The sequence below is a fragment of the Sardina pilchardus genome, chromosome 23, assembly GCF_963854185.1.
Source record: "Sardina pilchardus chromosome 23, fSarPil1.1, whole genome shotgun sequence".
Classification (NCBI taxonomy): Eukaryota; Metazoa; Chordata; class Actinopteri; order Clupeiformes; family Clupeidae; genus Sardina; species Sardina pilchardus.
Genome location: NC_085016.1, coordinates 8398675 through 8420750, shown reverse-complemented (window position 1 = coordinate 8420750; position 22076 = coordinate 8398675). Strand labels below are relative to the sequence as shown.

Sequence of the window (22076 nt, the reverse complement as noted above, 5' to 3'; positions counted from 1 at the left end):
TTGTATCGAGGTAAACTACATCAGACTAACAAAAAAAAACATACATTGGTACAGTAGTTTTTCTAGAAAAGCCCTCCGAGAGACTTACTGCATTAGAAATCCTTAACCTAATCAAAATCATAAACAGCTTACTTTCTCCCTCTTTGTTTTTGGGTAGAATCTCTTCTCCTTGGTCCGGGGCAAAGGGGGGCACAAATACAACCCCAGTGAAAGGGAGTTTACTGCTGCCCTTAGGGGACTAAGTGTATCGAACATTATACCTGCCCTCTCATCGGTCACATAAAATTGTGAGGTGGATGATGGAGTCACACTTTTGACTACCTCGTGTGATGGGGCAACTCCCTCAACCTAAGCAGCCACAGGTCCGCTGACCTCTACAACCACCTCAGCAGAACCCATGGAGGCTGAACTGGTGTCGGAGATTGTGGAGGCAAGGTTATCCTACTCAAAAACAGCAGACAAACAAACACACACACATCAGTCATGAGTCACATAACACATTATCATATACAGTGTGACAATTTCTTTACTTTTCTTTTACTTTGCAGACTGTCAGTGATTGCATCTTGGAGGAGGGCCTCTTTTACATTGCTGGCTGGGTCATACGGATACTCCAGCAGGGCATGCCCTCACTGTGAAGTCCTGCTGCTAGGTCCAAGACACCAGGACCACAGCTATGCTACAAGTCCTGCAACAGCTGATCATCCTTTCTTGACGGCCAAAAAATATACTCCCGACGCCAACTTGATGAGGCCGTCAGAGGATTTTTTTAGGTGCATTCAACTGTTGGAAGGGGAGTTTGCCCGACACATTGACACCTTCTGGCCTCACTCCAACATCACCCACAATTTGGAGGAGGCTCTAGGGAAGCTAGGGGCTTTCAATATCTTCCTAAGCGCCCACCCTGAACATGCAAGTCTCCTAGAGTCGACCTCCATAAAAATAATTGTCATGTGCAGGCTAGGGGGAGAGATTAGACCAGTGTTTTTCAACCTTTTTTGAGCCAAGGCACACTTTTTTCCTTGAAAAAATCCTGAGGCACACCACCAGTCGAAAATGTTAAATAAAATGAAATTTTATGGAAAATTAAATTAAATAAAAATCTGTAGCCCGCATTAATGATATCAAGTCATTCTTGTCAAAGTGTCTTGAATAGGAATCAAATGAACACAAAGACAATTATTTCTATTCACTCTTTTTTAGACCACTTAGGTGAAATTGGATAATTTCCCACGGCACACCTAACAATGTGCCACGGCACACTAGTGTGCCACGGCACAGTGGTTGAAAAACACTGGATTAGACAGCGGAACAGGGCTTTAAACCTATAAAGACAAAAAAAACACAAGCTGACAGGAAACTGTCCACATTCACTGCATAATTTACATTCAATAAAAGTTCAATATTAGTGTAATATCATCCATCATCTGTGCAGTCTCTTCTTTTTCCACACGTTCACTGACTAATTTTCAGTAGATGGATTCACCTATCATCGTGTATTGGCTCGGTACACAGCTGGACATTCTCTGCTGGAACTTCAGAACTTAATGGCTGCAGGGCTGTCAGGACCGATGTGTGGTCTTCCGAAAAAGAACGGTTTTCTCATCTTTAAGGTTGAATTTACTCAATGGAAACGGTAGGAAGTAATCATCTTCTTTTCTCAGATTAATATGGAACCATGTTAAACTATCGTTAGGCTGCAAATGTTGGAAATGTGTGTACGTTTTCAAAGCATCATGGGATTTGAGTTCTCTAACTCGGAATTTAAGATATGTACACACTACACAGCCTTGTACCTTTCAACTCGAAATTATAAGTTATATGCTTATGAGTCACATCGTAGCTGGTTAGCCAAAGGCATGGCCTAAAACTCTTTATATCCGGATTTTTCCAGAAGTCAATGGGAGAAATGAATGAGAAATTTACTTCCGGCCAAGCACCTCTCTCGGAGGAGGGGCGGGACTGTGGAGCTCTATTAGGAATGAGCGAGCACGTGACAATTTGGGAGGGGGCTGAGCCTATCCTCCATCTTGGAAGGGTGTATCATTAGGCGCGTTCAAGTTGGCTGCGCAGCACAAAAACTGCGCAGCACAAGATGCACGTGGTTAAAAATCTGTCCACGATGGTCTAGATGGGCGTGTTTTCGACTCGGCAGTCGGTATCACATGGCCTCAACTTATCGCGGGAGCAAGGCGTGACCAGGCGGCTGCTCCGCAAAAGAGCAGCCGGTCTGGAGGTACTGCGGAGAGCAGCGGAGCCTAGACCCTGCCTTCATGACGTCAGGTCTTTGCCCTAATTGGCTTTTACACCCCTGACGTGTGTGCAGGTGTTTAGATGCCTCCCCATATCCACAACAGTCCGTGCAGGTCCGTGCCTCGTGATTCGTCACATGGTCAAGTCTAGCCAAGTCTACACTACGGGAAGTAGAGAGTGTACAACTTCATAGCAGCGTTTGCATCCCCGCCCCTGCTGCCACCGGCAGCTCTCGTTGCTGCAAAAGGTCATTTGGAGTTGAACTTGAACACGGCTATTGGTTGCCAGGGGCAACGCCTTCCGAAGAGTCGCGTTTAGAGACTCATCAAAACTGTAGTCTAGATTCTTGTCTACAAGGACCGTACAAGGACAAGCTTATACCAAGCGCAAAGCAGCGATATTTGGAGAAGCTCTCCAGCATCCAAAGTTACTACACTATGCAAGAGTTCAAAAGCCACAAGTCGTTAGAAAGTTATGAGACTTTCTGCTGTGGTTGGGTGCAGGATCTACAAGCCTCGAGGGGCCGGATTCACGAAGCCTTCTTAAGACAAAAATACTTCCTAAGTGGTGCTTTCTTCTTATCTTTTGTCTTAAGAGCAAATTTAAGAAGATTTGATATTCATGAATAAAGTTCTTATGCTTTCTTCTTAAAATGTTTCCTAAGAAAACACTTAAGAACAAATGGTATTCTTGAAAACAAAGATCTTAAATGTAGGCTTAATTTTCCTCGCAACTTTAAGACAACCCCGCACCTGTCTTAAAAACGTTACAGTGTAAAGTCGGGCCTCTTATAGTCATAAATATAAACACATTTACCAGTTTTAGACAGCTCGTTTGAAATATCAGCCTTTATTATGTGTACTCACGATATATGAGCCAAACATTTATTGCTAATTTTAGCTTAGGCCTATATTGTTTTCGGTAGCTCAGTCCTCTGAAAACTCGCATAGACCGAAGGGTTCCTGCCAGCATTCGGCGCACGTCGACGTCAGAGTAGAACACGTTTCATTTCTTAAATATCTAAAGTCCATGGAAATGGCAGTATTATCTAGTAAAAACGGCAAATTCCAAGAAAGAAAAGCGTTTCAAAGTTAAGATAACCGGGAGTGCCTGAAGGCATGACTTTTCCTCTTAGCAACGGTTGCCACTTGTAAACAAAACTCTACCGTATGATCGCGTTTAGTGTAGGCTACGAATGGTGCAGGGCATTCTTATCTAGCTAAGTTCTTAAGTGGGAAAACAAAGAAGAGGTACGGGGGCAGTTCTTCACACAGCAGTGATTTCCAATCATTGTCAAGTTGTGCAGAATTAGAACCTACCGGGTTAACAACACACGACCTTAAACAATTCTTTGCCGCCCGGTATCAGGACCACCCTTCCAACCAGGGGAGGAGCTCCGTTTGGAGGAGCTCAGCTCACGGCTGTGACGACACTTTCTTATTCCTAGACAATCTGACAGTTTAAACATAAGTGATCTGTTTTGGGCTGTTGAAAGTGGTAAAAAATGGCAAAACTGACTGAAACTACTCAACTATTTAACTGTTCAACCATTACAACTGTCAGTTGTCGTCAACTATGACTCCTGCCAACTGTTTCCTCTGCCCATAACTGTTTCTAAATAAAGTTTGTTTTGCATTTCATGTTAATATGCTTTGCATTTTCATGCACTGGTAATTTCCTCGAAATTACATTTTGTAGTTATAATTATAAACCCTAAAGATTAAGTTTTTTTCTCCCTGAACCATGGCACTGAGGATGACAAAATGTTCATGGTATGTGGTACATGGTATGAAGCGCCTGCATCAACTTATAATCAGTAATTTGTGATTTGCACCCCAATGTTAAAAAAAATGAAAATGCAATATTATATACTGCTTTTACTCACCCCTCTTTCGGGTAAGATGTTGTGAACTGCACTGAATTTCATGTGTATTATTGATTGATAGTATCCTAGTCGACAAGCTGTGGAATGGTGTGTAAATAGTGGATCATTATATTTTCAGTAGGCCTATCTGTTTTTTGTTTGATTTTGTTTGAGTTAAAACAAAGTCTTTTTATAAGTGTCTCTGGTTAAAAGTGTCTCAGTAGAGCTCAGTCTACTAGCCTACTTAGTTTTGTATTTCATTAGACTGATCATTGACATCCTTTATTATTGCCATTTTCTTTAATGTAGTCTTACCAACAGTTTTAAACGGCTAGTTTTAGCTAGTTTTTATTTGTAAATCGCTTTCCACAAACTAACCTCGTCTCTGAACGTTTCACCTACGTCATCTTTATATTCAACTTTGACCCATGACGTATGAAAAGTTTGAGGTCAAATGTGTTTTTGTTCGTCTCGCGCATTGGAAGTAACGTTAGCCAGCTAGTTTCTTTGAACATACATGGTCGTTTCCGTTTTGGAAATAAAATGGACTGTCAACAGAATAAATAAACCGATTGCAAGAATTTTGGAGACCTTCATCATAGGGGGATGGAAGAATTAGCCTCAGCCCTCTCGAAAGACGGCTGGTAAGTAGCTGTTAGTGCATGTTCAGCTAACCTGCTTAGGTTGCCGCTAACGTTAGCTGGGCTTGCTACCATATGTCATACGAGACCAATTTGAGATCATATGAGGTCACTCCTGTAGTTTTGAGGCAGAACCTTATTTAGAAATAAAATGTGAGCAATTATACCCCACACTACGACTTTAGAGCATAGCTAAATAATTGAACAGAGTAGTCTCTACTGTTCATGGTTCGTCAGCTAACGCTAGCTTGCTAGATTGTAACGTTAAGTTTTCTAAATGAATCTGCAAGCTAACGCTAGTTGAATAGCTAGCTGGCTACATGCCTCTAATGTCAACATTATCTTGCTTAAACATCCTCCCCAGATTCTTATGGCATGACCAATGTTGTTGGAGAAATCAACAACTGTGGCGGGCCCAGTGCAATTGAAAATATTCTCTTATTCTGTCTTATCATGTAAGCCACGTAGGTACGTTGGCTTGCTAACTTAGACACCCAAATTGGTAAAGCTAAACGTCGTGGCATTGTCTCTCAGAGGAACTTGTGCATTCATGATGGGTAGAATCAATGTAAACTAAACATGTATATGACACACATCTGGGGGTGTGCTGTTTTCACTAACATGTATGGTATGTTCCACAAAATAATGAGCTTTGCTGACCTAGCGTCGTTTGAGAGAGTGCTTTGAAAGTTGTTGGGGGGGAAAACATTGCTTCGCTGAACTATGACGTTTACTTGTTTGTATGTAGTCCCAGGGCTCCGAATAATGTGATTAGAGTCGACTATTAAATAAGTGCACTTCATTCAGTTGAACTCAAAGGGCTGGTCTGTCAAAGGCTATTATGAAGGCTGGTCAAAACGGCTCAGCGCTTACAACGGCTTTAGAAGACGTTTTGCTGACTGTTTACTAGTTGGCTGTCACATTTCTTTACAAATGATATTAGTTGTTAGAATATCTTCACAAATGTACAGTGCAGTATGAAGTTGTTAACTTGTGTGTTTTCAGTAATGTTGACATCTGCTTATTATTTCCATTCCATATAGGTACCTCTCTGATGAAGGTATAAAGGAGTGTGAGGGCTCCACAGGCAAATCCTCAGCCAGTGACATCATTCGCATTGCACTCAATGTAAGTAAGCACTGCATGTTATGTTCGTCATGATTAAACAAATAAGCAGGTCATTAGATATTGCACCGTGTGCCCTCCGAGGAGAACAGACGCCTTAATAGTATAGTTCATAGTGACAGCTCTGAGATTAAAGGGTTTTTTTCAACAGTGACAAAACTTACAGATGCCTTAATAGTATAGTTCATAGTGACAGCTCTGAGATTAAAGGGTTTTTTTCAACATTGACAAAACTTACAGATCTCTCTTGTAATACACTGGATAATAATAATATTACGGTAGTATGTTGCAATAGAAAAAAAAGCTCACAAAGCAAGACACTTTGGAATGTTTCCTCGAAAGCCAGACATGTTTTTTGTAGATATAAATGTTCACAATCGGGTTATGTCTGCCACTGATACTTCTCCCATCTCAGAGTGACCTGCGACCCATCGGAAAGAGCTTTCTGCCTACGGATGTCAACAGCGGAAGAATCGAAAAGGTAAGATGAGTGTGTGTGTGTGTGTTTGTGTGTTTGTGTGTTTGTGTGTTTGTGTGTTTGTGTGTGTGTGTGTGTGTATGTGTGTGTGTGTGTGTGTGTGTGTGTGTGTGTGTGTGTGTGGTATTAGAAGAGGGTTACACCTTCATTTTGAATTGTGTATGAGAAGAGGGAGACCGGGACCACAGTCTCTGGACCACTCTCTACTGCACTTAGGCTTTATGGCCACTAGATGGTGGTAGATGCTCATTCGAAGAGCCCTGCATCACCAGATTGGTCTTTGTCCTCCTTTAGCTCTGAGTGTCACTGGATGCAGGATAATGGTTTCATTTGATTCTGCTTGTAATAACCTGCAGCTGCCCTCAGGCCAGGAAAGAAAAATTGTCGGGTTTATTTATATTAGGTGTGTGAAGGAACAATCAGAGAGGTGTCTGGATATTTTTAATTCTCCATTCTAATCAGTTTGGATTGGATTTATGTTAGGACGCTGACCAGAGGCATACACAATTTGTTGTGAGTTGTCAGTGTTCCGATATTTCTACCAGGAACAGATGCATGTAATTCATGAAGACAAAATAATTGTGTCGTGGTCAGCAGTGGTAGAAAAGCAGAGTTTGCTTGTTTATTTCCAAATTTGTGGGTAGATTGGCAAAGCATTAGAGTAGCTGTGACACAAGTAACTCGACAGCATGAGGGCATTCTCCTTCTCTTAGTCTTCCTTGGAGTTACCCTTAGGGTAATTCCACCTCAATTCAACAGATTTTAGAGAAACTTTCTGCTTGACCATCTCAGATTTGCTTCAAACTTTTACCATCTAAAGAGTAACCATTTAAACAACTTAGCCAAAATATTAGCTTGGTATACCTAATACATCCAGAGATAAAAATGTTTGAACATGGTACCCCCTGTGGGAGGTGGAATGACCCCTTAGAAAACTTGGAAACTCTGCTTTGTTTCTCTTCAGATTGAGGGACCATGTGTTCTTCAGGTCCAGAAGATCAGGAATGTGGCAGCCCCCAAAGATCACGAGGAATCCCAGGGTGCCCCCAGGATGCTTCGAGTCCAGATGACAGACGGACACACCAACTGCACAGGCATCGAGTTCAAACACCTGTCCAAGATAAGGTGTGGCCCCCTCCTGTCGTTTCAATTTTTGACTGCTCATTTTGTATTTAGTGAAAAAATTCTACATATAAAAAAATGGTGGTTCATGGATAACATTTAATTATCAGGGGTGTAAGTATTAAGATATGTATTAGGGAATCTGTCAGTCAATTTTAAATCAAAACATGTTGTGCTTGTCCTCAGCATCAGAGTGAAGGGGAGAGTAACTTTCCCTGTTTTTTTTCTTGACGTGATTAAAAAGCTGAGTAATTATGAAACATGTGAATATAACTAAATGTAATTTATAGTGGCCTTTTAAAGATATTAATTGGCTAATGAGAACAACTTGTCTACCTCTGCATTCCAGATTAAACCGTGAGAGTTGATTTGATGAAATGTTAGAGGGGAAAGCCACTTAGACTTAATTGCCTCAGGAAACACAAAGAAGAGGCTGGTGCTGACAGGCAGTTTGAGGCTTTTGAAAAAGGAAAGAAAAGAAACCCTTTTCCCAACATCAGACAGGAACTTGTTTGATATTTTTGAGATTGATTATTATTATTTGATTTGCAGTACATACATGGTGATTGCTATCAACTGATAGCACCTCTTTATAAGCCTAGTCTTTTTCAGGAGGGCTTTGATGGGGAAAATTGCATTATGGACTAAAGATAGGAGGAGCTCATTTTAAAGATGGGAAAAGTCGTAGTTTAACTAAAGCTAATTGTAAAACAAAGCAACATCAGTTTGCTAATTTAATGGCATAGGCAAGACCTTAACATGAATGAATAATGCTCCGATATGCTGTATGATAGCCGTAGTTCTAGCACAATAACTTTGCTTGTTGATAGACTTGTTGCCTGCCAAATTAGGGCCCATGGTGTAACACTGCGATCAAATGATCAAGAATCCTTCTCATCATAGAACTTACCTCTTCTTGATATTCCTATTGTATTGCAAACTTACTTTTGTTCTAGTCCTTTGCGGTTCTGCAGTTGCACGATGCACTTGGTTGTCTTGATTTTGTCAGGGCAATTCAGTTTTTCCGCTCTTGCACTCTCTCTGGCATTCTGTTTGAAGTGCAAAAGCGGTTTTCAAAAGCTGATGGCGACTTGCTGTCTAAAAGCAACACTATTTCACCGAGAGCCAGTGTAATTGCAGGTGCACTTACTCAAGTGCAAGACAAACAAAAGAGCAGCAGGGGTAGAGACTGGAGATTTAAAAGGGAGGTGTGACCTTGATGCTGAGTGGAACGGCCTGCAATACACAGAGCTGGTAAATCTGAACAAAAGCATGCTGCAGTTCATAACGGATGGCCTCCCTGCTCTCCAGGCAAAATGCTGATGCTCTCTCACACACACGCACACACATTGCCGCCACCAATCCCAGTTTCACACAAATTAACACATCAGGAGATGTTGCGTATGACAAACAGACACACACACACACATACCAGGAGTGTACACTTATCACTAGCAGACTCATGTGCGCTCGCGCACACACACACACACACACACACACACACACACACACACACACACACACACACACACACACACACAATCCCCTTCCCTCGTCTGCCCTTCCTCTGCCCCCCAAGAGTCAGCCCGACCTCATTGGTGGAGCGCCACCCGTCTTAATTACGTCTCCAGCCATCGCGTGGTGGAGCCCAGCCAGCCTCTACAGGTGGAGGAGTCGGTTGGCATGACCGCGGGTCCCCGCTGAAGAACAGGCGTCCCTTTATCCTCGCGTGGTCTCCGGCTTTTTTTTTTATGCCCTCTCCCTCCACTCGCGCTCTCCTCAGATCCCGCGCACAACGCTAACTACTGTTGATGTCCACAAGTCATTAGGAGAGACGAGTGACTCACTACAAAGAGAGAGGGTGTTTGTGTATGAGAGAGGGAGAGGAGAGAGGGTGTCAGAGAGTTGTGGCTCAGTAGGAGGTGTAGTAAGCAGGGGGTCTTTGAAAGTCATATGTCTGCACTGCAGCTGTGTGTGTGTGTGTGTGTGTGTGTGTGTGTGTACATCAAGACTTGAAGCTCTCATATCCTGTGTATTTATCGCAGCAGGATACTGTAACACTGCAGGCTGGGCGCGGGGGTGGAGTAGGGGGTTAAATCTCTAATTGCTGTTTTGGCCATCATGCATGACCGGGCTGACCATTCCCCCTCCTCTTCCACCTCCTCCATAAGTCCTTAGGCTTCTGTAATCAAGGGCCAATAACCAGGACAGTTGTGTGTGAATGTGTGTCTGTGTGCGCATGCGTGTGTGTGTGTGTGTGTGCGTATGCCTGTCTTGCCTGCCTGGTCGTGAGCACGAATACACAGATATGTATCAAGGACAGTGAGTGGGCTAATGCAGAATGTGTATGAAGGGGTATGTAAGAGGTTCATGACGTGATGGAAAGAAAAGGGAGGATGAAGGCAAGGCAAAGGGGTATTTTTAGCTGCCTCATCCTTTGCAGAGATGCGTGAAGTTATACAATTTTTGGTCAATGAGGCACAGAAGCTCTTTGAGGTCTGAGCAATTTGCCAGTCCGTTTTTAAGAAAATTTCATCCGTCTATGGTCCTCCATACACACACACACACACACACACACACACACACACACACACACACACACACACACACACACACACACACACACACACACACACACACACACACACACACACACACACACACACACACACACACACACACACCACATACTAGCTTATTGGACCATATCTAAAGTAAATGGAGTTCTCACTCTTCCCCTAATCAGAGTCAAAATGGCTTCTCTCTGGCTCGTAGCTCACTCCTGTCCCTCCTAAATCTGTGGCTGATAGATGGGCAAGAGAGAGCGCCTCTGCCTGACTGGACAGCACAGAGGGAGGACTATATATGGTTTTCTTAGAACCTTTACACAAGAAACCCATTCAAAATACAGTCCTGTTTTGGGTAGAGGTTGAAGCCCAGTCAGTTGGCATATGATCTTTTCACAAATGTAATGGTTTTTATTTATAAGCTGGTGATTTTAGTTCTAAAAAAAGCAATATAAAATTTTCATTTGAACTGTTTCAAAATGCCTGGTGTGATGATGGTTCAGAATTTCTTTGTTTTTCAGTTGCATTAATATTATAAAGCATTGGTCAGAACTTGTGTTCTTTTTTTTTTATTTCTAGTTTGAACACGCCGCCCGGGACCAAAGTTAAGCTGCTGGGTTCGCTGTCTGTGAAGAACGGGTTCCTGCTGCTGGACGACTCCAAGGTCACTGTGCTGGGAGGAGAGGTCGAGCACATGATCGAGAAGTGGGAACTGCAGAGGGTAAGAAGAGTCACTTCAAATTGTCTCTTAGTCAGAGATCATTGATGGTGATGTGGTTCAGTGATCATCATCAAAGGTCTATTAAAAAGTGTATTAAAACAGCACTCATTTGCTCGTGATCTTTTGACCTTCGCAGAGCCTGGCTAAACACAACCGGAGTCATATCGGGGCTGAGGGCGGACCACCTCCTTTTGTGCCCTTCGGACAGGTAAGGTCACGGAGTACTCTCCCAGGGGGCGACAACCAAAGTGGCGTAAGAGTCCTTTTTTGGGCAAAATTGAGATCTACGCATCAAATGAAAGCTCTTGATCGAAAGCTCTATTGTACTGTCAACATAATTTTAAAAGCAATTTTAGAATTATTATTGAAAAACCAAAGGACTCAACACTGAGTGCGATGTACCAGTTGTTTTGTTTTGGTCCTCCTATAAAGTTGGTGAAATGTCACTTACGCTCCTCCGGTAGTTTGCTATCTTGGGTCCATACACTTGAAATGCCACTAAGAGAAAGATGAATGATGAGTTTGATTTATTGTGGGGTTTTTTTGGGGGGGGTTTTTTGCACTTTTGGTAGAAGTGTATGCGTAAGGAGGAAGTAGACAGCCGTGAGCTGGACCAGAGGAAGACGCTGAAGACGACTGAAGTAGCAAAAGGAGCAGACGAGAACGACGAGTTCGAGAAGCAAAGGATCGCGGCTATCGCAGAGATTGCAAAGAGCAAAGAGGTGAAACTCGCTGAATAAAGTGAACATAATTGCTGATTAAAGATACGGTGTAGACCATAACTCACAGCCTAGCAAACCGTTTAACAAATGGAACTGCAAACACAGTGCTTTACACCTAAGATGTGAAATGTTGAGTCGCCACCAAAGCTATTTGTTTCCAGCTATTTGCAGTGCTTTATAATAATACGGAGGGCACATACTATGCATACATTTATAGCCTGTTTATCATTCCCACCACATCCAGTGCTGCAGGCTATTACGGTTTGTCATAATTATGATGAAGGAGGCTTTCCTATATGTACCTTGTCGAGCAGCAGAGCTGTTGGCTGTAGACAGTCAACCCCCCCCACCCCACCCAACATCGTGTGTGACCTTTGACCTCTACTCTGCCTGTCCCCCGTTCCACAGACGCGCACTTTTGGTGGCGGCGGCAATGCGGGGACCAACCTGACCAACCCCAGCTCAAGCTACAGGAACAGGGACAGGGACACCTACCAGCGGAGGCGGGAGGAGCGCGAGAGGAGCACCCCGGAGAGCCGTCCGGAGGGGATGTACAGAGATCTGGTGAGCGTGGCGACCTAATAATAACCTTATAATAACCTTGCAGGCGCCTCGCTCCGCTTCCAGGGAGAGAGAGGATGGGCACTACGTCGACTGATGCTAACTGGCGGAACGTTCTGGTCTTCACCAGTGTATATCCCGTCCGACGTGAAAAGCCCACCCCAGATCCCATCATAAATATTGAGGCTTGTGTTTTGGGTTAAAAGGTCGGGGGTTAAGTCATTGAATGGTGGGATTTGGAACATAGGAGCTTGGGAATAATAATGAAAGCTCTGTAAGCACTTACGGAGCTGAGAAATGAAGGAAATTTATGTCAACCCCCACTATCTTGCATACTCACCCACCCACACACACACACACACACACACACACCCACACACCCACACACCCACACACATACACACAAACACAAACGCAAGCAAGAGTTGGGTTAAAGACCTCAGCTTAATCCAGTCATCTCACGATTGCTCAGTCCATTTTAACATATATCTTTTCAGACTGGTATCTCCAACACACACACACACACACACACACACACACACACACACACACACATATATTCATACATCCATTAAAGACCATCCGTGTGTGTGTGTGTCAGGTTGACGAGCGAGCCCTGAGGGACATCATGGAGATGGGCTTCAATAAGGAGGACGCTCGGCAGGCCCTGCTGGACAACAACAACAACCTGGAGGTGGCGCTGAACTCCCTGCTGACCGGTGCCACCCAGCACAAAGCTCCTCCGCCAGAGTATAGCCGACCCCCACCCAGAGGTACCAGCTGGCAAACTAGACCCAGCGCATACTCGCCTACGAGAGTAAACAATGGCCGGGTTTCCCAGATTCGTTAAGAAGCTCTTAAGTGCTTAGAACTTTCTTAGGAGCGTTCTTAGAACGTTCTTAGAGCGCTCCTAAGAAGTTCTTAGCACTTAAGAGCTTCTTAACGAATCTGGGAAACCCGGCCAATGACTGGGGAAGCAATCTTAAAATTGAGAATAGAAACCTGAGTCGTAAACCTGTACCTTTTTAATGTAGTTAATTCAGTAGGTGCAGTGTTATACATATAAGTATGTAATTGATCAGGATTGAGGTAATTGGAGTTGTGTTTAAAGTGGGTCTAGAAAGGTTGCACACCTTTTGGAAATTTCAAAACATTTAATTTAAACATCCCAAAATACTAACTAGAATATATTTTTCATAAGACCTAGTGAAAATCTTCAGTGGTCTGACCCAGTGATCCATCTCTCTCTCTCAGGGAAGGGCCGGGGGCGAGGTAGGTCCAGGACGGATGAGGATGAGGAGGGTGGAGGAAGGCCTTCAGGGCCCAGTACACTTTTCGACTTCCTGGAGTCCAAGATGGGGGCATTCTCCGTTGATGGTGAGTGACATTCATGCACTACATCAGTTCTCTACTATGGACATGCCATGGCCTGTCAGGACTATAATCCTATGTGATTTAAGAAGTTGTTTGACTAAAGGCCTATACACACAGTACGAATTTTCGGACGAAATATTCGCACGAATTTACGCAGGCTATTAAACACATGTGAAGACACAAAAGGGCTTAGGGCGCTCAGGAGTCTATAAATCTACTCAGGTGCTCTTCTTATTAAGCATGTATTCGAATTAGTCGGTACATACCGAGGATGAAGTTTGATGCGAAATTTCACATGCGAAAAATTGGATTCTGTGTGTACGGGCCTTAACACCGGTGAGTCTAAAAGCCACCATACCGTCGACCTTACCTGACAACTTTTCTCCGGCTTCCCTATAAATGCTCTAATTGACTACATTATTCTTGACAAAGCTTTGCGGTAAGGTGCCGTTGTTGTACAATGTTCCTTCATTGATCCTCATTTCTTGGGAGTTAACAAACTGTAACTTCTAAGTAATGGAAACACGGCGTGACCAGAAAGCTGGTCGACTGAGGCCACATCAAAACAGTGTAATTGCAGGTGGTGACAAGACCATAACAACAGCTCGAGTCATTACTTCTGCTGGTATAATGAGAGGCCCAGAAATGAACGTGCATGTTGTGATTCAATTAAGAGTTTACTTGGCCAAGGAAAGCAATTGATTGATGATGGAGAAAGACTTCTTACGTGTACGTGTGGGTAAATGTCGATTTTCAGAGTGCGTAAGTGGTAGAGAGAGACTGAGGAAAATATCGTGGGCAATTACGGAAAAGAACATCAAAACACCTTCCCCTGGCTTAGTAGCAAGAAGCAGCGGATAGATTGGTCGTGAAAATTAGATGTGGCACGGAATGAAATAAATAATGAAGGGGAAAAAAAAACATCTGTCTCTGAGCTGCCTCTCTCTCCTTCCCTGCGCCACACACCACACACACACACACACACACACACCACACACACACACACACACACACACACCGCCTGCTCAAATGAGGAGGAATGCGGCCGACGTGCTCCTGAGTCAGACAGATGGTGGGTCTCAAATGGAGGAGTTTCAGAGTTTGAGGAGGGGGGGGGGGGGGCAAACATTTGTCCTATTAGACAGCTTTTTCTAAATCCCTGACATCAGGTTATGCTGATAGGAGGCAGATGGACTTGTGGCTATGTGGAAAGAGGAGCGGGCTGATATAAGCAGGGCAGGTTTGTTTGATGTTAACTTTTCCGGTCCACACACACCTGATGCTTTCTTTCCACATCTGGAATTTTGTGAAATTTGGAAGACTTGTGTACTCTGCCTCTGGAAGTATGTAGAATTTGGTTGATGTTTGTTAACATCCTTCAAGTCATTTTTCAAAATTCAAATAAAAGGATTTTTTCCATTCTTGAAGGCTAATAAGAATCCCTTGCTGAAGATGGGGGGGAAAAAAAACCTTTTCCACCAGTAATACTAATAGTGTAGTTCTCCACAGGCAGTCTACTGAGGTTAAGAATTATTGGGTTTGACTTACTGTATACAATATTTCCCCCCCTTTTTTTAAATCCTAACATCATATGCTGATACAAATTAATTAATGTACAGTGACCGCTTATCAGTTATCGCTTACTGTTTGAGGTATATCTAAAAGTAATAGTTATGAAATGTTTGACTGAAAAATAAGATTGAAGATTGGTTCGTGTCATTCATTGAAAAATATCACGTTTGAAGTTGTATTTTTCGTGTTCCCGTATCATGTTTATTTAGGATGTGGGGGTATAGGGTATGATGACATGTTGGGCTGCCATCAATGTTGTTGAATGAACTTAAAGAGACCCTATGCAACTTTCTGCAGGAGACGATCGCTCTTTGTTTACATCTGGAAGTCTGAGACGAAGAACCACGCTTGCAATTTATATATTTAAATATAGCCTATACATGTATAAATATACACGCTAAAGCTGTCGGGGAAGCTCTGCAGAGAAAATGCAAGCATAAAACGAGCGAAAACGAACAACGAAACCAAAACCAGAGATGAAATCGCCAATCCTGCATAGTTCCTCTTTAAGCAAAAATGTGCACAACTTCTCGCTGATCCTGGCCTCTAGGCTCTAGCTCATCCATTCTGATCGACGTCATTCTGATGTCAAACTGGCACTGCAATGACCATTATGTCAAGTTCCTGGACCCTTATCCCTGATGTTTACCAGTAAATTGCTGTCCAAGGGCACATACTGATTGTAAACCCAAGAAAACAAACATCTTGACTTTGGGAATAATGGATGAGTGTTTTGCAGGCAGGTGTGGTGATGTCAATGGTCAGGAATATTTTTTTGGCTACAGCAGTAAATAAAGTGTAGCATTTTTAATCTTCAGAAAAATAGTCTTTAATATTGGGTAAACCTGGGGGGCGCTGTGGCGCAGCATGCTACAAGGCCTGTACCATTTACGGGTCCGAGTGCCCATGGGGACTCAGGTTCGAATCCGGCCTGCGGTCATATCCCAATCCCACCCCGTCTCTCTTTCCCAATTGTTTCCTGTCCACCTCTTCACTGTCCTATACTAATAAAGGCAAAAAGTATTGGGTAAACCTGCGCAGCTGAAAACCACAGTGTGAAAGTGGAACATGTGTTTTAACCCCTCTAATCTGGTCTGATAATTGATCTCCTCCTCAGACACCAAGAGCCAGAGACAGCCCCCAGAGAGACACCAGCCGGAGCACCCCCACAGGATGAGCTTCCCCAGCTCCGATGGCTTCCACAGGGAAGCCCCCCACTTCCGGAACGCTCCGCGCAACGAGGGGAGAGGCCAGAGGAACGACCGACCCCCGCGCTTCCAGAGGGACACGGACTTCCCCAAACCTGGCGACTTCCCCAAACCCGGCGCCGACGCCTTCGCCCCACCGCCCCCCTCCTCCGGGCCCCACCAGTCCCACAAGAGCGGGGGGTCCGAGAGCGGCGGGAGGGGCGGGTACGAGAGCGGCGGGAGGGGCGGGTACGAGAGCGGTGGGAGGGGCGGGTACGAGAGCGGCGGGAGGGGCGGGTACGACCGCCGGCAGGATGAGCGGCGTGAGGGGCGGAGCAACGGCATGTCCAACTCTCTGCCCTCGTCAGTCTCCGCCCCCTCATTCTCCTCGTTCCCAACGTCCTCCAATCAGCGGTCAAGGGAACATCACCAAGGCGCAAACAGAGGCCTCCAGCAGGACGTCAGGGATCACCATCAGGGTCCCCGCGACAACACACACTCGGGCGGCCATCAGCACGGGTCACGGGACCACGGCAGCGGGCAGCGAAGTCAGCAGCACGGTTCGGATTCTCAGAACCAGAGGAAAGGGCTGCTAAACGGGCCTGGACCCAAACCCCCCTTTGAGTCGACGGACCCAGGATTGGGCCCAGCATCGTCAGCTGACCCTAAGGGGCGGTCAGAGCCCAACAACCGAAGGAAGGGGAACCGGACTGACCGGCCCGGCTCGGTCCACTACGACCGCGGTTCGGAAGGCGGCGGAAATCTGAACTCTGGCCCCTCGTTGACGGAGGAGCGGGGTGGGGACAGACCGTCAGGGGGAGGAAGGGTTGGTGGAGACACACACCTTCAAAACGGCGACTCGGATCACAGGCGGACGGGTCCCATCAAGCAGCAGCAACAGCCACAGCAACAGCCGCAGCCGCAGCAGCAACAGCAACCCCAGAGGAACACCACATTTCACAACTCACAGCAGTACTCCAAAAAGGACCGCAGGACCGGATCGATCAAGAATCCCAGGGGGCCAGAGGCCGGTCACGCCCCAGACATGGGGGGCCACGGCGCCTGGAGACCGGGAGACCAGTGCCTGGCACTTTACTGGGAGGACAACAAGGCAAGAACACCACAACATCACAGGGCCAATAGTGATTTATGCCTCTAAAGGCCCGTTCACACCAAGAACTATAACGATAACTATAAACAAATATCGCTCTCGTTAATATGAATGACAACGTTCACACATAAACTATAATGATAACGACATGAAGAACGATATCGTTGTTGATCACTTTCAGAGCGATTTTGAGAACGATAACAAGCTAACAGCCGATCAGAACCCATAATTTTCTAGCTATCACATTCATTAACATGAGGAGAGACTTTTCTTATCGTTGGCCAGTGTGGATGCTTTTATCGTAATGGTTATAGTTATAGTTATCGTTCTTGGTGTGAACGGCCCTTAATGATTTGATATCCATTCAAATATTAAAGCAGCATTTATTACATTCTGAATTTGTATGAAGGTTTTATTAGTCACCTGTTGGCACCATAGCAGAATTGAGGCGCAACCTTAGCAGAAGCATTCAATTTTAGCAGAAAGAGTGTGGCATCTGTACTGTAGATCTAATGTGTGTGTGTTGTTTTCTGTTGGCCGTGTAGTTCTACAGGGCACGCATCGATGCCGTGCATCCCTCCGGCTCCACTGCTGTGGTGGTGTTCAGCGACTATGGCAACTGTGAGGAGGTGCTCCTCAGCAACATCAAGCCCGTGCACATGGATATGTGGGTAAGCCAAGCTCTCACACACCAGCATACACACTTGCGCACACACACACACACACACACACACCCACACACACTCACACTCACACATACATACACACACACACACACACACACACACACACACACACACAGACACACACAGACACATATATACATACACACACACACACTGACACACACTTTGGCAACAGTGTAGTTCTTGGAAGTCCAACATGATTTGTTGGCCCTCGCCAGTGTGCTTGACATGGAATTAAGAGTTCCTATATAAGGTAATGTTGTTACTACTATGTGCCAGCATGAATCCCTCCCCTCAAGATTATCCAGCCCTGGAGGTGTTTTTCTGCAGGTTTTTTTTTATGATTCAGGGTGAAGTCAGGTATTCACAGAGAGGTCTGCTACACTTTCTTCTCATAAGTTCCTCCAGTTCAGAGAGAGAGGCAGGGAATCTTCTTCCTGTTATGATGTCACAGCAGTGACCACCCCACCCCCTCCCATTCCTTCTTTGTGATAGGACGAAGAGGACGTTTACTTTGAGAATTCGGTGGAGTATCGGCGAGGGGGAGACGGTCAGCCGAGGCGCACGCGGCCCACACAGCAGTATTACCAACCGCCCCGCGCCCGGGACTGAGCAGCTACACACACAAACACATCACACACGCACCTGCGCAGGTAAAAAAAAAAAAAAAAAAAAAACGGACGCAGACACATCTGTGCAAATAAACAACAGCACACACACTCGCACACTCCTTTTTCGAGGCTTAGCATTACTGCTAGTGTTAGCGTCTGCATGGTGCCAGACACATGACCCACCCACATTCACAGCTAGACAAATACATCAACACACACACACACACACACACACACACACACCTCACACACACACACACACATCAACACACACACACACACACACCTGGTCAGGTGAAGAGGCCAGACACCCATATGCAGCCACCCGCAGACTCTTTGATCAGCTCAAGCATACTGATAGTTCCTGATAACAAGTCATTCATGCACATGCATGCACACACACACACACACACACATGCACACATACACACATACACACACCCCTCACCCCTCTCTCACACACATTGTAGCAGAAATGCAAACTTGAAAGCAACATACTCATTGCCACACTTGATCTGGTAAGTGCAATACACCCTGTAGCCAAAGGTGCTTGCAGTGTGGAATCCAGACAGAACCCACAAACCCGCATCTGTGCTTGAGCACCAGAGCAACAAAAGCATTAACCACCGTAGTCAAACCTGGCTGACCACACACACCTGCCCTGACTTTACACACACACACACACACACACACAGTTTATGGCATCTAGGCTGAAGCTGCACCTGTGATCTGTACTGTAGCCAAACAAACAATCACACCTGCTGAGGCAAAGTAGGCTCTGAAACATGGTCAACGCACGGCAGTATGGCAGGTGTGTACACACACACACACACACACACACACAGACACACACACACAAACGCACACACAGAGAGAGAGACTTGAATTAGAATCTTTGACACTGTGCACAGTTGTCAGTGGCTGCACCCCTTTTGGCCTGATAACTCGCTGATGACTCCCATTATCAGGGAGAATAATGTGCAATCTACTCGCTGCTCACAATCCTCCCAGATCAGAACCTTTTCGGTATTCATTTCTGCCTTGTCAGCGCTGCCATATGTGCGGTCCCAACGGACCTCCGGTTCCTGATTGTGAAAGAGAATCGACTGTGTGTGGACTTTGCCTTCGTCTCCTCTCTCTCTCTCTCCACGGCCAGGCCTATTAGTACGGGAGTCTGTATTCATTAGCGTCAACACAGGCCCTTCCTAATTAGACTCTTATGAGCAGCAGGGGTCTGACCATTACATCACTCGGAGAGGAGGAGGGCCACTGCACTGCATTAGGCCTCTTTAATTAGGGTCAGGGGCAGAGCGGGGTGTCATGTCGAGAGAGGACGAGCATGGGTGTGGGTGTGTGGTAGTTGAGGGGGGGGGGGGGGGCGGTGGGGGGGTCTCAGGGCAGGCATAAGTCACATTCTGGAACAGTCTGGGAAGATGTTAGTTCTGGACTGAGGATGTCAGAAATCTGTTCCACGCAGGCTGACCCAAATGGGTCTCAGGGCAGGCGTAAGTCACATTCTGGAACAGTCTTGGAAGATGTTAGTTCTGGACTGAGGATGTCAGAAATCTGCTCCACGCAGGCTGACCTAAAGACCCTAGACAGTAGCAGCAGTATGACGCTCAGGGCTGGAACAACGCAGAAATAACTGAGCTAACCTCAGCTAACCACACGTCTGTTCTCTCCCCCTACAGAAAGCAAGCAGGAACTGACAGCCGAGGAAAGATCATCTGATGGGCCCTGGAGGCGATAACTAGACATCACCATTTTTTTTTTTTCCCCTTCCGCCACTTTTCTGGTATGAAGTATCTACAGTAGTGTGAAAAGGGAAGAACCATTCAAGGGCTTGCAACAGAAGTTGCAATAAATGAAGTTTAAAAAACGAAATCCAATAATTTATGATGCAAGCAAAAGGTCTTACTGTATGTAGTGAAGATTTGTAAAATACTTGATTATGATAATTAATAAAAACTCACTCTTTGCGTCATGTTTTGTTTCATTCCACATAAATGAATCTAAAGGTAGTAGGTTGACTGTTTAGACCTGGGTCAAAGACTTCAGTTATTGTTCTTACTTATGAGCTACCTCACAGTAGCCTGACTCTCGCCAGACCCTTGTAGTTCTGCCATGCTCCACCAGAGGCGTTTCGCTGAGCTGTGAAGCAGACAGCGAACTACAGGATCTGGCGAAACTAGTCAGGTTAACCTCACAGTGGACTAAATCACAATTCTTCTATGCAATATCTGCCAAGCCACTCTCTTAGATATTAGCAGATTAACATCGCTGTCCATAACAGTGTGTGATACAACTGCCTCTCACAGAAAGTTCCTTTCCATCCTGGCGTCCAAAGAATCGAGCACTCATGTTAATGATCTCGTCTCCTAGCTCCTGCTGAATCCTTCATGCATGTCCGCTACTATCAGATCATCATGGCCTTTCTGCTGTCCCACTGCTTCACGTTCCCATTCCCTGCTCCCGTTCCACACTCAAATTCATTCAGAACGGCCAGTCAAGCGCACGCGGTAAGCCGATCGCATCCGCTCGAAACGGATAGCGTTAAGGGAGCGATATCATTTCACAGACTACAAAAAAACACATTATAGTTGGCCGCTGGAGCGCAGCCTTGCACACGTCGCGATTCATGCACATGAGCCAAGAGCTTTTATCTGTGGCTAAAAAAAAAAAATCTGCAAAAAGCTTGTTTGTTGTCCAAATGATGGCGAGACCTTTTGCATGACATAACCAGAGTGATGGGAGAAAATATGGCTCTGGACATAACATGTTGGAAACTTGGCTGGCCTGTGGTTTTGTGGCACGTACAGTTCCACATTTAGCACTAATGAATTATTTACAGACCGTAATACCCACCCTGATTCTGAACTGCTCGGGAGCGAACTAGGGCAGTTTGTGGTGACATGAGCTTCTGCAATGCTGCACCCTGTAGTATACATTAACACTGAGCCTAGCTGCTATGGCAGTGTAAAGAGTAGGCCTACAGGCTTGCTTGTATTGTGTCGAAGAAACTGACTTGAGTTCCGCTTCAACAGCCGTGGCGTTCCTTACTTTGATTGTTAAGCCCTACTACTAGTTCACAGAAGGGGATGATTGGAAAGACCATGTTGGCAAGCAAAGGTTGAGACTGAGAAACCAAGATGCTAGGCCTAAAGAAATAAAAATCTATAGACTTTCCATATCCCTCTCCAAATCTCCAGACCATTTTTCTTCAATTCCTATGATAATGCTTTTTCTACAGCTTAATGAAACAGGTTTGGGAATAGTTAGATTAGCTTCACTTGACACTGAGGTGATTGAATAAGAAACACATAATACACTGTCTTGCGGCTAATACACAAGAAATTACTGTAAGATAGCCTTGCTTGATAATGTAGTACTAGGCCTATCGGGTCACTAGAACATCTGGTAGCCCAATTTTGGCCTGCTGTTCTCTTGGACATAACACTGCAAACATCAGACTAATACATTA

At 45.1% G+C, this 22076-nt stretch overlaps 1 protein-coding gene across 2 annotated transcripts; it reads left to right on the top strand.

Annotated features, from left to right (window-relative positions):
• The first annotated feature begins 4560 nt into the window (after positions 1–4560).
• On the top strand, positions 4561–20577 carry tdrd3 (tudor domain containing 3). Of its 2 annotated transcripts, XM_062527920.1 has the most exons (14): positions 4561–4761; positions 5802–5886; positions 6299–6364; positions 7326–7486; positions 10630–10771; positions 10908–10979; positions 11344–11493; positions 11902–12057; positions 12656–12827; positions 13309–13431; positions 16118–17298; positions 17844–17969; positions 18480–18637; positions 20287–20577. In XM_062527920.1, exons 1-13 carry the CDS (start codon positions 4724–4726, stop codon positions 18594–18596), a joined length of 2589 nt encoding a protein of 862 aa, XP_062383904.1. In that variant the 5' UTR covers positions 4561–4723; the 3' UTR covers positions 18597–18637; positions 20287–20577. The 2 variants fall into 2 exon arrangements, with proteins under 2 accessions (XP_062383904.1, XP_062383905.1); XM_062527921.1 differs by lacking the exon at positions 18480–18637 and having other exon boundaries at positions 4562–4761.
• Positions 20578–22076: the final 1499 nt, after the last annotated feature.